Source organism: Nyctibius grandis, chromosome 7, assembly GCF_013368605.1.
Source record: "Nyctibius grandis isolate bNycGra1 chromosome 7, bNycGra1.pri, whole genome shotgun sequence".
Taxonomy (NCBI): Eukaryota; Metazoa; Chordata; class Aves; order Nyctibiiformes; family Nyctibiidae; genus Nyctibius; species Nyctibius grandis.
The window spans coordinates 19,094,882-19,115,604 of NC_090664.1; the positions used below are offsets into that span (position 1 = coordinate 19,094,882).

General features: G+C 42.2%; 1 protein-coding gene across 1 annotated transcript in view; it reads left to right on the forward strand.

Annotated features, from left to right (window-relative positions):
* The first annotated feature begins 5,441 nt into the window (after positions 1-5,441).
* COLQ (collagen like tail subunit of asymmetric acetylcholinesterase) overlaps positions 5,442-20,723 on the forward strand; it is a 43,229-nt gene continuing 27,947 nt past the window's right edge. The window contains exons 1-3 of the mRNA XM_068405189.1: positions 5,442-5,547; positions 17,077-17,189; positions 18,966-19,070. Of these exons, the coding sequence (XP_068261290.1) occupies positions 5,442-5,547; positions 17,077-17,189; positions 18,966-19,070 (324 nt within the window). The remainder of the gene's footprint in view (positions 5,548-17,076; positions 17,190-18,965; positions 19,071-20,723) is intronic.

The window sequence follows — 20,723 nt, forward strand, 5'->3', positions numbered from 1 at the left end:
TCACTTGCATGCCTGAGGTTACACTCATGATTAAGTCTTCTCTTGACTTCTCCAAGTTACATTCTGATTAAGTCTTCTCCTGATCAGTGGTGCTTTGGCCACTGATATGATAGGGAACCTCTACAGAAGGCTACAGCACCTATGTTAGGGGCTATTCTCCAAGGTGTGTTTGCCCTGGTGTTCAGATCCATGTTTGCTTGCACCTTAATGGTGTAATGAGCTGTAGTGCAGCACAAAAATTGGGTGCTGCATTGCCAGCATCCATGAAGCTCTCTGGAATGGAGAGTTCTGAGACCAGAGTAAGCATTAAAACAATAATGTTTTCTTCCAGCAAGAGTCTTCACAGAGGTAAAAAAAAAGAAAATTGTCCTTTGTGGTGTTTAATTGATTGGGCTTTTTGGCAATCTAGAGGATAAATCACTTAAATTTGGAGTTGTGAGAGCCAATTACTGCCAGATATTCTGTTCTGTGCCTCCAGCAGCACTGCAGTGATACTAGTACAGGTGGCAAGTTCTGCAGACCTTTACTAATAGAAGTAAATAACAGCAATAAGACAATCCAAATGAACATAAGATGAAAGAATGACCCTGAAGACCATTTCAGTCTCCTCTAGATGTAAATATCAAGAACAGACTGAGTTATAGCTGTAACTTGTTTGTAGTTCACCACCCTAGGCTGCTAAAGGCTGTTTATCCACTTACGTACTAGTAACTGTAGATCTCAGCTGGCCAGGACTCCCATTCTCAGGGCCATTGTACACATGGATTTCCATGGGCATCCTCTTTTTTCCAATAGAACATTTTTCTATGAATAATTCTAGGATTTTGCATGTTTATCCAGGATTTCCAAATACTTGGCAATCCTGGATGTACCTCTTGTTTTTGTGCAGACTTGTGAGCATTTGTGGTGAGGGCATCTTACCCAAGAAGCATTGAGTATTGTACACGTCCTGCATGGTGGTCTGCTCCTATGCTGTAGATACAGCACAATTAGAACACGTTGGACATGCTATATATCCATCAAATAACCATCTAGTACCTGAACATCTTGAGGAGCCATCAGACTTACTGCACGTTTGGTCAACACATTCGGCAAGTCCGTGGGATTCCAGCCTATATAGATTTTTACAGCACGTGCATGCGTTGTAGGGAAGCATAGGCTTTCTGCATGTCTACTGTTTTATGTGTGTTGACATATTTCTGCCATTCATGCCCTGACATTGTGCAAAATTTTATACAATCCTACAGCGAATGCTAAATGATTTGCAGTTTGAAAGGCAAAGTCTAAAAGGCAGATAAACAGAAAAGGGGAAGAAGAGTAATGTTATAAAGGTCAGCAGCTGAATTACTGTTTTAAAATTGTTCTACTTTGTTGTGCCTTCCAACATTAAAAGGTCACAGTGGGGTTCTGATAGCTTTGATGGAAGTCACTTGGCATTATCGCATAATCTCTAATCATGTTCATAACTCTCTTACACTGTAGTTTGTTTCATTATCATCAATAGAAAAATAAAGGTATGCATGGGGATTACTCGTAAGAGGAAAAAAGTGAAGGACTGAGCATTTGAAATAGGTCTAAAGGTGCAAAGTTAGAGTTTGGAGCTCAACTTTATAAAAATGGGGTGGGAGCTGGGCTGCTCTGGAAACAAATAACCTCTGAAAGGTGTAAAAAGTAATCAGATTCTCTAGCCAGATTTGCATTTCTGCAAATCCAGAGTATAGAGAAAAGAGGAGGTCAGAAGGCCACTACTTGTTCTGCAATGTATAACATCCATTAAGTGCATTAATTTCCAAAAGGGTTGCTTTTGGAAGTTGCTAGCCATCAATGTCCCACCTCTACCAGGACACCAATGTCCTGCCATCAATGTTCTGCCTTCACCACCCTGTTCATCCAGTGGGTAATCTGAAGACTTCCTAGCACTGGCTTGCCATTAGCTGGCCAACTGCCCTGTGACCTGGTACCCTTCTGGGTGACTGACATGAGTGGAGCTGTCGATTAAGTCAGAACTTTCTCATGTGATTGAACTGACTTCATCGTGTGGTTGAATTTACTTCATCTCACAGTTAGTGGATGTATTCCTATATGGGCTTCTGAATTAGATCTAAATATGCCAGCAAGGAAATGGTGAAGCCATTTGTTGTTTTTCCGTACTTGCTATCTTTTTTACTTCAGCAGCTGCCTTTGAACTTGTAGATAATACCATCTTCCAAAGTAACCTTAGCTATGGTGTCAAAGTATTAAATCTGAATATTAGGTGTAACCGATTCAGATGTGCAAACTTCAACAGGTATTTTTATTGTGAAAAACAAGTGTTGCTAAATAACTGTCTAAGAAGGAAAACATAATTATAAAGAGTCTTTTCCATCTCCTACACTAATCGAATGAACTGAATTCTTCTGTACTACTTTGCAGACATAATCTGTTATTGAATTATTGCATTAACACTGGGTTGCTGTTTTACCTTTGCCCCACTCAGCAGAAGAGCTTTCAGACTTCTGAACTAGAAAGTCTCAATTATCTTTGTCCTTCTAACTAGAACTGTGTTCATACAGGACCTTGAGACTGATGGTATTTTACAGAATCACAGAATCAATCAGGTTGGAAGAGACCTCAGGGATCATCGAGTCCAACCATTGCCCTGACACCACCATGTCAACTAGACCATGGCACTAAGTGCCATGTCCAGTCTTTTCTTAAACACATCCAGAGATGGTGACTCCACCACCTCCCTGGGCAGCCCATTCCCATGTCTAATAACCCTTTCTGAGAAGAAATTCTTCCTAATGTTCAACCTGAACCTCCCCTGGCGAAGCTTGAGGATATGTCCTCTTGTCCTATCACTAGTTGCCTGGGAGAAGAGGCCAGGTCCCACTCCACTACAACCTCCCTTCAGGTAGTTGTAGACTGCAATAAGGTCACCTCTGAGCCTCCTCTTCTCCAGGCTAAACGACCCCAGCTCCCTCAGCCATTCCTCATAGGTCAGACCCTCCAGACCCTTCACCAGCTTGGTCGCCCTCCTCTGGACTCATTCCAACACCTCACCATCTTTCTTGAAGTACGGGGCCCAGCACTGGACACAGTATTCAAGATGCGGCCTCACCAGTGCCGAGTACAGAGGGACGATCACTTCCCTAGACCGGCTGGCTACACTATTCTTAATAGTGGCCAGGATGCCATTGGCTTTCTTGGCTTTAACTACATGAACTTTCCCTTGGCTTGTCGATGAAGGACCTGCCAACCAAAAGTGGATAGGACTGGGAAGAACCCTTCTTTTTAACAAGTATTCATTAATTCTTGCATAGAAAAGATAGGTTCATAAATTCTGTTTTCATGTAGGATCATCAGCAGATTCTTCCACCCACTTGTAAGAGTTCGGTTCTGGGTTGAAAAGGTCAAGCAACAGCTACTTGAGCAGGTAAACTGTGCAGACTTCTTTTTTTTTTGTTGTGTGTTGGTTGGCTTTTGACATTTTTAGTTGCTATGGTATCTACTCAAAATAGAATGTTTAAAACTGCAGTTGATTCCCTGTGTTAAAACTGTGGGGATCTTTATCTTTGAACAATAAACTGCAAGTGACATTTGGGATTCTGGGGTTCTCACTGTGGAACAATTTTTTAAAGTCAAGTCCTCAAAACCCTTTGTTCTTACTTAGGCTATTGGGGTATCTTATAAGACCTAGAAACTACAGAGTGTACATACTTTGCTGTGTTTGTTTCTTAAACTGATGTCATTTGAAATAGAAATGCTGCTGTTAAGCCATTGTGTTTCCATTTGATGAATGCTGCTCCTGGTATCATAGTAGCAATTGTAGGTAAGACACGAGTATCAATTATGCGGGAAGAAACACTTCCTCTGTTTCTAGCAAGTCTGTAATTTTGTAGCAAAATTTTAAGATTTTTTAAAAATATTTTTATTCACAAATTTTTTATGGGATCTTGGTCAAAGAAGAAAGAGGCCAAACTGCCATCTTCACTAAAAATAGCCAAATACAAAAAAATAACGGATAGTGGAATAAGGTAGATTAAATTAAAAAATAAATTCAGTTATCCAAAGTGTAGCAGTACTAGAAAGAGATTTTAAAAAGCATTATGGTTATATTAAGCATTTCCTTTATGGATAGAAATGTATAAGGCAGATGTTATTGTTCCTATTAAGCCATTACATTTATAAAGATTTTGTTAATATATTTGCAATGTCTTGAAAGGAATGGCCAAGGCTGTTTAATGAGAATTGAGGAAATACATGACTTTGCCCTTTAGTGGTGTATTCAGTGGGAGTCAACGCTCAGGGAGACTTGTCATCATCTCTGCCAATGAGTACTTTTCTCAAATGAAAAAAAACCCGATTGTGTAATTAATCCAAAAGATTTCCGTGTTTGTCTTGGGAGTAACAATAAACCGTGGGCAAAGAAAATAATCTCCATCTGAAGAGAGGAAGTAATGATGGTTTTCATGCTGAAGGAGTACCCCTGCTTTTCATGGAAACCCCTGTCAGATCCCAGGCAGAAAGGAGGATCCCTGTGCTGGCTGTTTTGAGGACAGGAATTTATTTGCAAAGCCCTGTCAGTTGGAATAAGGCACAGAAACACCAAGCTTTTGTACAGGTAACAAGGGCACACGCTGCTTTTCAGAGAGTCAGAGGTTTGTTTTCTTCCCACAGTGCTGTGTAGTGTGTTGACCGTCACCACCCCCGGAGCTGATAGCGTTTCACTCACCCCGTCATGGCACACGTATTGTTTCTTCCACCTGTTGCACCCTGTCAGTGCACTCTTTGCAGTCCTACAATGTCTGGTGCTATCAGTGATACTGTCATTTTCACTTAAATCCTAAATAATAATCTGTTTTGCTGTTTGTGAAGCCTTTGTGGCATCCCTCAGCCTGAGCTGCGCTCTGTAAATGAATGAAACACTAGTAACTACCAGTGATAAGCAGATGTTAGGTCACTGCTCAGCTCTCTCATTAAGGCAATTAGTGACCTGTAGAAGATGATCAGTCAGGGATTTTATCCATCTCGACGTCAGTGTCTGGTTGCCTGCTCCGAAGGATGCTGTTTATAGTCCAGTTCATAATTTCTCCCTTTCCTGTTCATCATCATTATTATCCAAGGTGCCTTTTTGCTTCTGTTAGCAAAACCAGAATCCCCCGTGCCCCAGTTTTAGCAGCTAATGTCCACAATAGGGGCAACTGGTCCAGCGCAGGAGTTAAATATAACCGTGTCTAGTGTAAGGAGAATATTTAATGGGAAATGGTTGGCATTCTTTCTTCCTAAAGGCACGGGGAGGGAGGGGGGAGAGAGAGACGTACACACACAGACACACACACAGCCCACGGCGAGAGCGAGGAAGAGAGCAGGCAAGGCAGAGAGGGAGCGAGGGTAGAGAGAGAGAGATCCCCAAAGCAGCCCTGCGCCTCTGAGCTGGAATTTGCCAGGGCACAGCCAGCATGTTGGTCCTCAGCCCGCTGGTCTGGGGATCTTACCTGCAGCTTTTCTTCTGCTTTGCTTTATCTCAGACTGCGTACGTTGACAATGTCTTCTCAGTTTCAGCAGGTAAATTGCTTTAAGTCTTGTTACTTTTCCTTGGTTGGAGCTCTCCTCTGCACTCTGATTCTTGCACTTTCTGGTGATGGGGAACACAGGCTCAAAAAAAAAAATAATACTTCAATTGCAGATCTCAGTGGAGGAATTTTGCATTGCAGACCTGTTCTGCCACATGCCAGGACATTTTTGTTGCTTGGTTGTTTTTGCTTTTTGCTCTATTATTTCTGGTTTTAAACCCCTCCCTTCCCTTCCCCGGGAGAAATAATAGACAAGATCCTCAGCTTCTCTAAAATGCTTTTTTTCCACTGGCTTCTATGGTGCTGTGCTAATTCATGGATCTGGCCCAATTAGTATATTACTTGCATGTCTGCATGTTTCTTTCTATTTTGGATGAGCTTAGGTAGATTACAGCAAGGGAAGGAAAATGAATCTCAATGTATATCTGCTTCTATAAATAAAGCCCTGACCTCAATGAGCGCTGCCAGAGTCCGACTGGATGTTAGCAGAATAAACATCATCTGGCTCTGGCTATGACACTAACAAATACTCGGATGACTTACATAGCAAACAAGAGTCCACTGCATGGAAAATCCCTGCTGGGCAAAGGCAAAACAAATTAGTTGTCAACTGAGCCAGGGCACTGGAAATCCCACTTAATAGATTTTACAGTTTCATCAGCAAGAAGTTCCCTTAGCCACATTCTGTGCAAAGGAAGGGGAGAGTTGGTGAGAGCTCTGACTCCCATCTCTCCTTTGAGGAACTTTCACCAACTGACAGCAAATTGCTGTCTCCCACCTTCTGTCTGTTATTCTGTATCTGTCAATAGAGATGATTCTAACTAACATCCTGGAGTCTTTCAGTATCAAATTTGAGATGGTTCAGCTGAGATTTGTAGGTCAAGGACAGCTATACCTACAGATCCTCCCCGTGTCTTTCACATGAAGACAGTGACCAAAAGGGTGCACATTTTAAGACTGTACGTAAAATCAACCTTAGACATGAATCTAAAGACACAGCCTTTCTCTCTCTCTCTAATGTCTCTGGTGGGAGCACAGAGCCAGGTGGTTTACTTTTCAATACATTTACGAGAGTAGGCTGGTCAGGAGGGTAGCTTGTATGAGAGGATATATTTCTGCACTAAATAACAGTAACAGTATGCATGATTTCTTCTAAGGGTTTTTTAAACGTCTTTTAAAACATGCAGAGCTAGTACACTGTATTTCACTCCCAATGGTTTGAACAGTCCATTCATTTAAAGATATTAAAATAATAAGATTTTGAGGGCCACAAGGGTAATGCAGAGATCCTTTGGGGAAAAGCACTATAGCATTTAATAATGCAGCCATTACAGTTCTGTTGTCATTTCAGATAGCTTTTACGATAACATCTAGAGAAAGCCTAGTGTTTGAAGAAGTACATCCTTTGAAAACCAATTTAATCCATTCTTTCAAACCTTTAGGAACTAACAATTTTTTCTACTAAGCTCTGATGGGTGCTAAAAAGCATTTACATTTGTTACCATTTCTGGTCAGTTGGGTGTGCTTTTTCTATTATGTTGAGATTAGTTAATGCTGAGGCACAGGAGTCCTCAAGATTTGTTTCCTCTGATATATTCCAAATTGCTTTGCAATAACATGTAAGTTATTAGTCCTCAAAAATTGTTTTGAAGAACTTTACATTTATTTGACGCTTGTAGGTGCCACCCAGACAAACAAGAATTTCATGTTTCCATCACTGCATGGCCTGCCCTTTCTCCTATGGCACACAGAGTGTGTCTAGAGAAGCCATTTAAACTGTCCTCTTAAAAAATAACAGTTCAATAAATAACTTTCCCCTTAGAAGAGGAAAGACTTATCATCTCTGCTGAAAATGTAGTAGAAGAGGCAAATATGAAGGAAAATGCCAGACTCTCCTCTTCACAGTATTTTCCATAGCGCAGCCCCGAGGGCTTGCTTGCAAGAGACCCCAGGGCTCCCCAGGCAGAGACTGCAGCCGGCTGTGACCCCTTCCTCCTCTATCCCCACAGGCTGACAGCTCCTGGTTTCAGGCTCGGAGAAGTTGTGAACTCTATCGGGAAATCTCGTTCCCAATGTGGCAGTTTGGGCAAATGGCCACCCCATGCACCACTCTGCAGTAAAGCCCCACGCCATGCTCCTCTGGCCAAGCCACTGCAAATCGCCTTTATACCCAGCAAGGTCTTAGCAAGGCTTCTGTCACAAATGTATTGTAAATGTTTACTTGATAGCATGTGGAAAAAATAAAATCTAGCAGATGATTCAGTCGTAATCCCACAACCACAGGGCTGGATTAAGAGCCATACTTCAGGGAGGTGTTACACACCTGTATGTCATTATTACTTGCTAATCGGGGCTATACACACCTGTATGTCATTATTACTTGCTAATCGGGGCTATTTGGTATGAAAAATGACATAATAAAAAATTCCTGTAGTGCTTTGATTGCATCTGCATTTTAAGAAACATCCCCTAAGAAAAAGGCAAAAAGTTCTCTCTTTTCTGGTAGAAATCTCACAATGGGTACAGAAGGTGAATTAATTCCATTTAAATTTTTGGTTATTTTAATGGTTTCTCAAATGTTCTGTGACTGTCAGCTGAGTCAATTATTTGTATCTGGCACCAGGATGTAATTTCACATTCAAAGAATGGATTTCAGCACTGTACTTGCGAATTCTAAAACTAATCACATTTAACAGTGAGAATGTTCTTAAGTGACAGCTTGTCTTTCCTATAGTCGGGAGAATACATTTGGGTGTTTTCCAGGTCTGTCTGAAAACTTCTGGGCTAAAAGTACTTTTATTTCTGTCCTCACACATCTTTGCATAGCAACAGGTCACAAATAAAAAGGTTCGCAGGTCACAAAGCAGTAAGTAGAAAGCAGAGATAAACAACCAGTAGGAGGGAAAAGCGTTTGTAGAATAATTGGGGAAAGCAGAATAACCTGGATCTTTGTCTGTTTTGCTGCCAGCTCCACATTATAGTCCTGTCAGCCTTAGGCAACAGCGCACCCTTATTTCTGGCTGTATTTTGAATGTCATGTCAGCTCCAAAGAGTTGAACCTCCTGATGCTGAAGCATCATTTCTGGAGGAAATGCTTCAGGGAATAATATTACAACATGCTCAAGCATGTGGCTGTGGTTCCACATGGCAGTGAAGGCTTGCAGGGGTGGGTAGCTCAACCCTCCTGGAGACAGCAGGTTTCTTTTCAGGGTAACCTGTCGTATCCCACCCTTATGCCGCTGTGTTTATGGTGTCCTTTATAACCATTTTTCAGAGCTCTTCTCTACTGAGGTTCCTGCACTGTGCACTTGAGGAGGTTGCACTCATGTTATGAAAACTGGGTGTGAATGTTACACTCGTTTTTAGTAGGGTTACATGAACCAATCTGCACCTTGTAAGAACCAGCCTAAAGGAAGCCACCTTCCAAATTCAAGTAGTAGAAAGACTCTCTTCTTCTCCCCCTCATTCCTTCTCCTCCCCTGTTCTGCTCATCCAGGCCAAAGGTTTCTGAGGTTTTGCAGAGAGATGGGAAAGTATTTAAATTACCAGCAACAGATGGAGAAGAACAGTATCTTGCTGCTGCTTCTGACCCAGACTGCCTTTTACACATGCCACAAATGTATCCCTTGACTGAATTTTCTCCTACGATCAATACTGATACACAGCCCTATGAAAAGAACACGATTGATTAATTTAAAGGAACAAAATGGGTCAGTAACATCTGAGCACTATTGGCAGTATTCTTCATGCTTTCTTTGCCTTTTTTCCATTATTTTCTCAAAGAAAAGGAACACCACATCTCACTAGGTGGGTGGCACAGCCTCTTTGAATCGGGAAGGTGTAATGTTAACCTGCAACCAGACCTCCTGTGGAACAGCTGCAGAAAACAGCTCAGCTTTCTTGTGGACCAGCACTGTTGGAGCAGCAAGAGCCACAGTGAAGGGCAAGGCGGGTTGGGAACAGGAACTGTGCAGGGTGACAGCTATGGCTGGGCAGCGCAGGGAGGGGACCTTGGTCCCCTCTGCATTGCTGCGGTGCGGGGAGAGGGCGTTGTGTGTTTGTGAGAGAAACAGCAGGAGAGAGAAAACACAGAAACAAGTGATGATTCCTGACACTGAGGGAGTCAGCATCTCAGCTGCCTTTCTATAAAAGGAACATCTGACCACATCATCAGGTTTTTTTTTTTTCCTCTAATGAAAAAACCTGCAGGAACCCTAAATTTTGTCAAAACAGACAGCAGTGATGTCAGGTGGATGTTTTTTTGTTTCTAATGAGAGTAATTGTAAATATTTATTTATGTAAAATAACAAGGGAAAAAATTATCAGTGTGCTTGCAGGAGTAAGAAAGGAATTTAAAATAACACCAAGAGTAAAAGCTAGAAGACTCTCGAAGGCAGCAGCCAGAGCCTACTGGGAAACAGCCCAAAGGGTCACTAACAAGCAGAGGTTAATCTTTGAGGGGCAAAAGTGTCAGTCCAGGGAAGGAAGCCTGGCTGTGCTCTGGAAAGACAGCATGGGTCAGGAGGTGTCCAGCATCCTGACACCATTGGTCAAGGGGTTTCTCACAGAACACATGAGCAGCAAAGCTTTGGTTAGATTAAAATTCCTGATGGAAATGAGACATTGGCAAAGGCTGCGGCTTCGTTAGGAATAGGAAAGCAAAGTATCATTGGACATAAGAGAAGGCAGTCACCTGGCTGTGGATCTGGCTGGGCAAAGGTCTTGGGGCTGGACTCAGCTGGGCATTTAAAAGCTTTCATCTTGTTCATGGCTCACAGAAGCCTGAAAGGGAGGCAACAGATTCCTTCAACAGAATATCTTTTCAACTTGGGAGAAAAAAAATAACCTTGGGATTGGCCCTTTGCACTTCATAGCCCAAATGAGCGTCTGGAAAGATAAGCCAAAAGAAGGGTTGTGTGGTGGTTACCCTTCTAAGCTGATAAAGGCAGCAGTTCCTGAACAGCCTCTGGGGAAAGGCTTGGACTGGTAGCAAAATTATAACCAATCCTGTGGGTGAGGGACAAGGAAGGGACATCAGAGGCAGTTCAGGAGGTTGTGGCATTTGCCTTGCAGCAGTAAATAAAAATCGGAAGAGGACACAGCCACTAGCGAGGAAGATAGAAGCTGATTGTGACAAGGCTCCTTAAGTACAGCTCTGGGTCTTGCATGAAGTAGGGGAACAATCAAAAATAGGCAAGAGAGAAAAACCCTACAGGGCTCAACAGACCCCAGCTTAGATGTTCTGTTTCTTCCCTTCTCCTCTCCAAGTAATCACCACTTTAATGAAAAGGAAATTGGGGGGATGCTTTCTGTAGTCACATGACTGTAATGGTAACAGGGCATTTGGGATGAGAAGATGGATATAGGAGGAATGCAGAAGAGAGAGAATGAGACAGTGGGCGGCGGGGGGAGAGAAAAGAAGCTGTTAACCATTTTTCTCAGGAACTAGCAAGTGTGTATGTGTAAATGCACTTGCCCGGGGAATGCACACAAGTAAAGGGCGATGCTTTGTCTAAAGAAGGCAGTGCTACAATTTCAGTTTTCTTCTACCCAGGGAAAAATGTTGATTGATTATTTTTTTGGCTTCTTGAAACTACAAAGTTAATGACTTTTTACAATACCAAGTCAATACAGAGTTATTTTTTGTGAAAGACAGGAGAATATAGTCAGCTGGAGTGTGAATCTGTTGCAGCAATGGAGTCATGAGGAATTAATTTAGTCCATGGTAGCAAAGTTTCAAAGAGGAATTTGAAGGCATTTCTCTGAAGCCTTTCCGAGCACACAGCAACACGCACAGTTTCACAGGGATTGTCTGGGGCTGTCTGAGCATACGGTGGAGCAACATCAAAGTCAAGTACACATTTGCTCTATGCCAGCGTTGACAGATTATGATCTTGCGGTTGCAGAAGGGTGGCACTGGTGTCTCTCGGCTTTGTTGCTACTGATCTCACAGATGAAGTGGGAGACGACTGTGTGGCAGTGAATGACATGTAGAAGTCTTTCGGGGCTGACGCAGCAGCCATGTTGCATTAATCTTCAGGGTTTCAGGCTCTTCTACAGATTGTAGTAGGTTCTTAGGCTTTCATACTCAGAGTATTTATAATATTGTTCTGGTGTGACAAGCAGTTGAGTTTTATAATCTGGTTCATAAATTGACTGAGATGAGATATTGTGATTTACCAGACTGGAATTCTGTTTCTGGTATTGTAATTGAGTCATCTGTGTCTTTGTGGAATTGCTTAAACTTCTCTGTGCCTCAGTTTCTCGTGCAGTGAAGGGCAGCACATAGACTTGACAACATCATTTAGTAGTATCTAGCAAAATTGCACAAAATAGCACTGTTGTGGTTATTGGGATTTATAATTATATTTATTTTATAAACCCATGTTATAACCCACTGAATTGTTCCACGCATCAGATTTTATTGGGATTTTCATGTTCTTGTGAAACTGGAGCGCAGAGCCAACCCAAGAAAATGCTCCTCTCTTTGTACTGATCTCAGAATTTTCCTTCTTCAATCTGAGAGAACAGTATATAATCTTTTGGCATATGCATTGCCCTCATACATGCGCATACACACAGATTAAATGTCGGAAATATTTGCATATAAGGAGCAAAAGGCCTTTCCCTTGCTTAGAAATCTCACAGACCCCTTTGCTTTCCTGCATCTTGCCATTTCTACAGTGCTTCCTAAGGCTGACCTGCAGAGATGCAGCTGCCTGCTGGTTACCAGCTGGGCTGTGAGGGGCTCGCTGGGGCCTCACAGCCTGTGAGCATGCAGGAGACACTCGGAGATGCTGGGGGGACGTGGGCTGACTATTAGGTGGGGACGAAGGACAGAGTGTCCTCGCTCCTCGGGCCGGGTGAACACTGAGATCCGCCGCCCGGGCAGCGTGCCAGGGTTCGTGCTATTGTCAAGCTTTTTGAATGCCGACTGATTTCATGTGCCTTTATTTATTTATTTATTATGACAGCTCTTGAGTGTGTGCCAGCTGGTGAAGTACACATTACTGCTGCCACAGCCCGTAGCCACTCTGGCAATTAGAAACAGAGTATTTCCAAATTTTTATGAGTTTTTCTTGGCCAAAAAGAAACTTGCAAGGTTTTGGCTGGAGTTTTTAATTTTCTGTCAGAAGGACAAGGAGTTAATTTCTGATCAGCTTTTCTCTGTTCCTGGAAGACTCTGAAGCCCCATTTCAAGCAGGAGGAAACCAGAGGTGGGGGAAAGCTGCTGCCCCAAGTCTCATCTCGCAACTCCCACGGGAGCTTCCTGGGTCACTGCCTCCTCCTTGCAGGCACCATTACCTAAGCTGTAGGCCTTGATATATATTTCCTTGGCATATTTACATTAGCTGTTTTATAGAAAAAGATGTATTTAGGCCATTGTCCATAAGGCCAAAGTTCAAAAGGGTACTGACAGAAGCAGACCGTTTGCTAACCTGACCCATCTCCAGACCCAGGCTCTATTCCCGGCTCTGCTTATACGTGCTTAGGGCACATTTGCGGTCACAAAGCCTTGTAAAACACATTTTAAAGAAGTATGTATTGTGAATGCTGGCGCACGTCTTTGGGGCTTTAAAGGAGAAAGTAATACCTGCGTCTGCTCTGTAAATAAAGGATTTTGACCCATATGGCTCTCAAAGGGCACCTTTGACAAGCTCTTAAACTTTCCTAACTTAAAAAGTGACGTAGTCACCTTGCAATAAATGTAATGCAGAGCAGTACCGGGTGGCTGCTGCCCGTGGCAGCCTGAATGAGTGACAAAGCAATGAAAAGTGTCAGTTTCAGCTGGACAAGCCCACATTCATTAACTGAATAGTCTGCGAGCTCATTTATTAATTCTGAACGCCATCCAAGTGGGAGAAGAACCTGTGATGGGGTGTCAGCCATCAGAGGTCTCCGTCTAGCAGAGTCCTGCCCGTCACCAGCTGGGCAGGCCACCCGCGCTGCTGTCGGGGTGACAAGCCTTTGGACAGCAGCTTGGCTTTCCGTCAGGGCTTGCTGGATGAATGTGGTTGCAAATAGGAAAGGAAACATGTGTTAAGTATCTTTCTTCTTTCTTGTCCTCTCCTCCTCTAGCAGGCCTACAGCTTTGTGATTTTAGAATAGAAGTCATTTGCATGGCTTACTTACGATTTTTTTCAATGAAATCCTGTAAATCTAACCTGAACCCAGGACAGCACTTCTATGGTACCTCTGTTGCAGCTGAGGGGGTTCATAAGGTTGAAGGTCAGCTCTAGGAGCAGCTCTAGGAGGGCTAAGAGACCTGTGAGCCCCACTCTGGGGGACTCAGCCTGGGTGAAGGCTTCTCTTTGCCTCTGTGTTGGACCATCTCAGATCAGAGTCCCCAGCTTCCAGCTATGGTGAGAAACAAGCAGTCTGCAGGAACAAAATGAAACATTGGAACAGCTTATCTAAAATATGTTATTTTTCCGAAGCAGCCATTGCCAGTATACGCATAGATTTATACAATCACTTCCTTGAATTAGATTAACATATAATCTGGATGATAAAAGTAATTTGAGTTTGAAAATTGTAAAGACTTTCTATTTTAAAACTAACTATTATAATTTTTACGTTCTCTGAAAACAATTGCCACTTAGACAAGCCCTATAGGAGTTTTTCATTTTGTTTTTCTTTTCTTGTTGAGTATGTTCTTTGATACTCAAGCTGTTGAAAAAGCAATTTCCATACAAGATATGTAAGCGCATGCTCTGTGTAGGCAGGGTCTTCACATTTCACAGAAAACTATGACAAGAAATCCTATTCTTGGGCTGAGATTTTTTCCACTGATGGGGATTGGAGTGTTCTGAAGCTGTGTTTAGCAAACAAAGGTAACCTGGAGCCTAAAAATATACATTGCATTTGTGGAGAGCCTGTAAGCCTGTGAAGGTAACCCTGTTGTGAGATACAAAACAAGCCAATGCTGTAAAGGTTGTGTATCTTGGATCTATCGCAATTACAAAATCCATACCAATGAAATGCAGTGCCTGTTGGAAGACCAAATTATAGCAGTCATACCTGTAGTGACTCTGTGACTCACTCGTTTTTTTGCCCCCTCTTCTGTCATATGCACCTGCCATACCTGAGTGTGGGAAGTCCTTGGGTCCAGGACCAGGCTTTTCTAAAATATTTGCTTTCCAAGTACACCTTCCAGAACATAGCCAGGATTAATGACAGAGCCCCTGAAATATTAACTACCTACATCATTATATAATTGATATCTATTCTATATAATAGTAATAGTAATTAGATACCTTTGTTTTCTGGTTTTCACGTTGAGATCAGTACATGCTGTTGCTGTTTATACCAGCAAACCTAAATTGGGTTTCAACCTAACTTGTGGTACAGTAGTGTTATAATAAGATTATAAAGACTGAAATCAATGGCTATTTTGCTATCAGCTTGGTTAGCTATACTGTTTTTCACAATAAAAGCTGTTCCACAGAATTTCAGACCTCACTGTCAAAAAGGGAAAATCCCAATATTTTATAACGCAGGATTTGACTTTACTCATGAGGACATGATAAGTATCCTATTAAAGCTATAGATGCCCATCTATATTTAATCTTATCTTTGCAAAATAGCTAAAGAACAACAATTTAATATCTTCTTTTTTCTTTTTTTTTAAGTAGCAGTACAACTGCAGTAATGCAAACCTTTTTCCACAGTGCCTGATAGTGATCTCTTAGCAGCAAAGCCACATTGGGCCAGTTTTGGTATTCTTATTCTTGTTGAATGATAATAATCCTATTGTAATTTAGCTAGATTATGGAATAAGGTTATACTAAGAAAGAGTGATAATATTGGAATGTGGCCTAAAATGAAATAATAATCACATTTTATATCCTGTTAAATTACAAGCTGTCCATTGCTTTAATAATATGCAATTTAGTCTCAGTGCAATACATTCAAATGCAATCCTGAAATTAAGATAACCACAGAAGTATGTGTGGTAAAAATTGAAGACCTTAATTACAGCTGCATAAGAGTGACCGAATTCAGGATAAGTCAATACAGAACTTAACGCTACATATCTTCATATTTTATTGCTTGTGTGAACTGGAGACAGGCAGACTCAAACCTTTGCTACTTTTTAAAGAGCATTGGCATTTTCAGGAAGTATTTAAAGCTTTAAATGAAACAATATATCACTATTTTTTGTTATAAATCTTCTGCCTTTCTCTTAAATTGAAATTTTTGATTGAGTTTCAAACTTGTGAGGAAAAGTTGAGAGAGTCCTCATTATGGATCCTTGCAGAGTTTCATTGGCTCATCTCTCAAAGGCATCATCGCAAATAGTGTTTTGATAGAGAAAAAAGTCTGGATAAAATAAACTACCCCTGAATGCTGCTGAATAACATTCCTCTGGGCAGCTGTTTTTTGTGCATCAGGACTGAGGGAAATGCTGTCCCCATTAACATGGGATGGCGGAACTGATATAATACATTTTCTGAGACATTTGAAAAACTAGAAGTATCTGTGTCCCTTAGAAAGTCTGCCTTACCTTGAGATGTGACTAATATCCAGCCTGTGATTGATTTGTACACAAATCTAGCAATTTTGTCGGGTTTGTCTGCCTAGAAACTTAATTTGGAGATTTTCTATTAATACCAGATACATCACTATGGGCTTTTCTTCCTACTGTATTTGGCTCCCTGCCACCTTTCAATTCACAGACACCGGTTCCAGCTGCCGCTAGCCAGAGGAATAAACCAACAAACAGAAATAAATATTTGCTATCCTTGGCCAAACCTTTGCAGAAGGCCCCCACCCTGATTAGAAATGTATTACCCAAGAAGTAAATAGCTTTAGGAAAAAAACAGTATAAATGCATCATCTTCACATCCTTTCTCTGTGAATCTTTGGTCACAGCTGCTTGTTTTGTTCATGGAAGTTTTCCTCTTAGAAAAGGGTAAATACTTTGCCAGACACAACTGAGATCCTGCCTTACCAGTCAGTCGGTGGCAAAGCTATCCGCTGAATCTGGGTGGCAGAGTATTTATTCTTAGTGATGATACACGAATCAGAAATAAGGCAACCTGAATTGAGTCCCAGGGGAAATATAAGGAAATGTGCTGTGGAACAACTTCCCACTCTGTTATCACAGAAATGCCCGAAGCGATTTGGTCCATGGGGAAGGTTGGTGGGCAACAGCACGGCGTGGTTCCTGGTGGCACGGGGGCTGTAATGGGAACCAGAAGATGCTATTTCTAATAGACTTGTGAAGAGGGAGGGGAGAGAGAGAAATATTTCTATTTTCTAATGTTGCCTTTCTGAAATTTTCCAAACTCAGCCTGTGTCATAGCCATGTTAAGAGCTTAAAACTCTGCATAGCCTTCAGCACAGGGAGGCTTTTACAGACTTTAGGGACCACCCGGTTTCTTAAAACCCTGCTTGGATTGCAGTTACAATCAATGCACACAGGATATAGAAAAATCCTGTGGAATGGAAACTCCTCTTGTTCTGTAAGAAATGTTTGTGGTGTTCAAGATAACGGATGAGTGTTTGTATTTAACAGATCTCCCTTGTTTGGAACAGAAGAAACAGCTCAGTCACAGAGTGTGCTGCCTCCTCAGCCCTCCTCCTCCGCCCCTCTTTCCACCACCGTACTTCAGGCACGGCTGGAGCACTGTAAGTGTGGCCCGGGAGCCTTCTCTTCTTTTTACATGACTTTTTGTGTTTGACAAAGACCGGAGTATCCTCTTGAGCACTGCTTCATGGTGTCACCCAGCAAAACCAGACACAATCATTCAACATCCCAGACTGGGGCTTGAAGTAAATCTCAAATAGATCAAGGAATAAAACAAGGCTGGGTTTGTTCAAGCAGTTAGTTCAAGTAACTTAAATTATTCTCCTTACTCTGTTTTGGGACCTTCCTTAGAGTAAGGCAATCCTGAACTAAAGGAAATGGAAATGCAATAAACTAAGTAAGGACAGAAAGGCAATTTCCCATCCTACATAGTGATTTCAGAGGGTACATTATATATGTGTCCTGTTTTGCATCATATTTGCTTTATCCAGTAGGTGAAATGCAGGTCCCAAAATCCTCCTATGGAATCTATTCCCATCATTTCATTTTGCAGCAAGAAAGATGTGTTTGGGTTGCTGGTATGGGGTTTTCACTCGCCCACCTAAGCACATACCTGCTTTATATGATATGTATCCATACACATATGTTAACACATGAAACATATAGGACACAATGATATAGCACTTATTGCCAGGGCCTGTTAGCTCCAATATATTTTCCATCCCAACATAAAGAATTTTTCTACCTACTGACTAATTCCCATTTCTTAATTCTACTATTTATTTACAATATGCAAATACTGTGATTATTGCTAGTGTTATGTAAATAATGATTAGAAAGATCTCGGACAAGAATTAACCTAAGAAAAAATACAGTGTAAAATCCCCTGTTGTCTTCAGAGAGATCTGGATTGAGCTCAGGGTGCTGTTCTCCCCAGACCAAAATCCAGTTGCCTCCTCTTTCTTCATCCCCTCCCCTCCCTGTGCCGTGATTTCCACAGAAAGGAGACCCAGAGACAACAGAGACAAGATCTCTGTAGGAAATGTGATGTGCTCCTTCAGTGAGGAGGAGTTGGGACCAGGGCCCCTGAGATTCCTCCAAGTGGCCCAGAGAGTATAAAAACACCCTTCACACCATTTCCCCCATAAAAATATGAAATAAAATTAAGTAGTTACTAGAAGGATGGAAGCCATGTGAATTCCCTATGAGCCGTTTGTGCTTTGCAGCCTCTAGCTGGAGCTTTTCTGGAAAATGGCTTTTTATTTGGAAGCTGAAGATCAGTTGTGTTAACCCAGTGTTTCTGGCTCAGCATTCGTCTGCATTTCCAGGGGAGATTGCTTTTGTTATAGGACATAAATAAGGCAGTTTGCTCATGCAAGCCTAATTTTGAAGTAAAAAGATTAGATATTCATTGATCTTTAAAGGCATCAGCTCTGGTCTGCAGTGAATGAACACCTACAGGTTAGTATCTTCTGGAGCGAAGTTCATGCTGCCTATACCCCCGCTGAGCGTAGTCTCTATTATTAGAGCAAAGATGCTATTTTTAGAGAGGAGCTGCTACTTGTAAAGTGGGATGGAGAGAGCAGGGTCAGGTCTAAGAATAGGGAAGGGTCCCATGCTGGCTCAGAGGGGCGCGTGGCAGCCTGGCTGCGACGTGCCTGTGGGAGAGGAGGAGGAGGAAGCGTGGGGCAGGACGCTGTGCTGAGTGCTAATGTTCAAGCATCCATGAAGATAACCTTGTGACAAACCCTAGGCTTCTCCCTAAGGGAGCCAATAAACTCTATTGAGGCTGTAGCATTTGGTGGCTCTTTATTTATGCGTTTCTCTGACTGGCTCTGTATGGCTGCATGCTCACTCATATGTTTTATGTAACATAGAAGCTGCTTGCCCTGGATATGAAAGAATTGTGTCAAGAGCTACAGATAATACAGGCTTCCTCTCTGCCTGAATTGCATTGCCCCACAGGACCTCCTGGCCCCCAGGTGAGTGACTCATTTGTGATTAAACCACATCGTTCTCTCAGTTGCTCCAAGGTCCTTACAAAGCTGTAAAACATCTTCTGCAAATGCTTTTTACCACTTAATAAGCATACCAAGGTCTGGCTTAATTTCATTTTGATATGACTATGCATAAATCATGTAGGCATTTTACCCTGTGTTCTCATCCCTGCCTTGCATACTCCAGTAGGTTTCAAGTTCACCCTTCATTTTCATGGAGTTTTACAGTGGGTAGCACCCATGAAAAATCCCAGAGGTGCCATCACTTCCTTCAGAGGCTCCTTGCTAGTTTTTTCTTTGCTTTAGAGTCTGTTGTCCTTTATGTGAGGGAAAGAGCCCATGGAGTGGATGCACAAGAGGTGCAATGAACTTGAATGTGAGTACATCCCCGAGAAGGCAAACACCTACAGTACAGATCAGAGACAAGAGGGGCTTCAGAAGGGCAATGGGATGGGATTCAGGAGATGTAGGATCTCCTAGCTTAACCTGCAACATCTCTGCCTCTGACTTGCTGGGTTGCCTTGGGTCAGTCCCTTTGATCTCCCGTTTCTTTTCCTACAATTTGTACATTCAGAAATCTTCTGAGGGAGGTCAGAAATCTTCTGAGGAAATGGTCCACCTCTAGGGGGAAGGATTTTGCAAATACCTCTGTAGTGTGGAGAAGATCACCCATCTGCCTTTCTATTCCAGTTCATTCCCTCCAAAGAGAAATACAGCTTTTCAGGGAAAGGTACTTCCAGTTTCACCTAGGGCACAGGCAGTCCCTATCAATGTGCTGCGCCTGGTGCTCTGGGACAGTGATTTTCCTTGAGGCCCCTGGGTGCCAGTTTTATTACAGTACAGCTAATAGCAGGCACGGCACGGGACCTTCACTGCAGCAAAGCTGTGACTGAGGCTTTGGCAGCCTGAGAAGTTAACAAGCACCCAGACACTATTTAAAAAGTAAGGACATCACAGTAAAGGTTCGGTTATGTGGCAAAAAGCTTAGCTTTAATTATTTATAAGTCAATACTTCAGAAGGTATTTGTAAATAGTCTAGAAGGTGCAATGTGAAAGCCACAAAGTCTTGTTTTATGAACCTTGACTTTTCTGTTCTGCTGCTGTGTCTTTGCTGAGATGCAGGATGAGGCAGACGCATTTAACATGTGAATGATGAGGTGTGGAGAGAAGCGGTGGGAAACGTTTGTCCTGTCCTGTATTGAGAAGTCTTCTCTGCATTATGACACAGCTCTGCAGTGTGGCTGGCCACGATCCAGAGTTGCAGTACATGTGAAAGAAGCAGTTGTTACTTCAGTCTTCACTAGACTGTCTTTTTTTTTTAAAAAAAAATCCTCTTAATACTCTCTCTGACTTAAACTGGAAGAACAGTAATATTAATTCTATTGTTCTACAAGGTCTATTGCTATAAATAATATTAATCTTGCAACCAAATCATAGAATGGTTTGGGTTGGAAGGGACCTTAAAGATCATCTAGTTCCAACCCCTCTGCCATGGGCATGGACACCTTTCCACTAGACCAGGTTGCTCAAAGCCCCATCCAACCTGGCCTTGAACACTGCCAGGGAAGGGGCAGCCACAACTTCTCTGAGCAACCTGTTCCAGTGTCTCACCACCCTCACAGTAAAGAATTTCTTCCT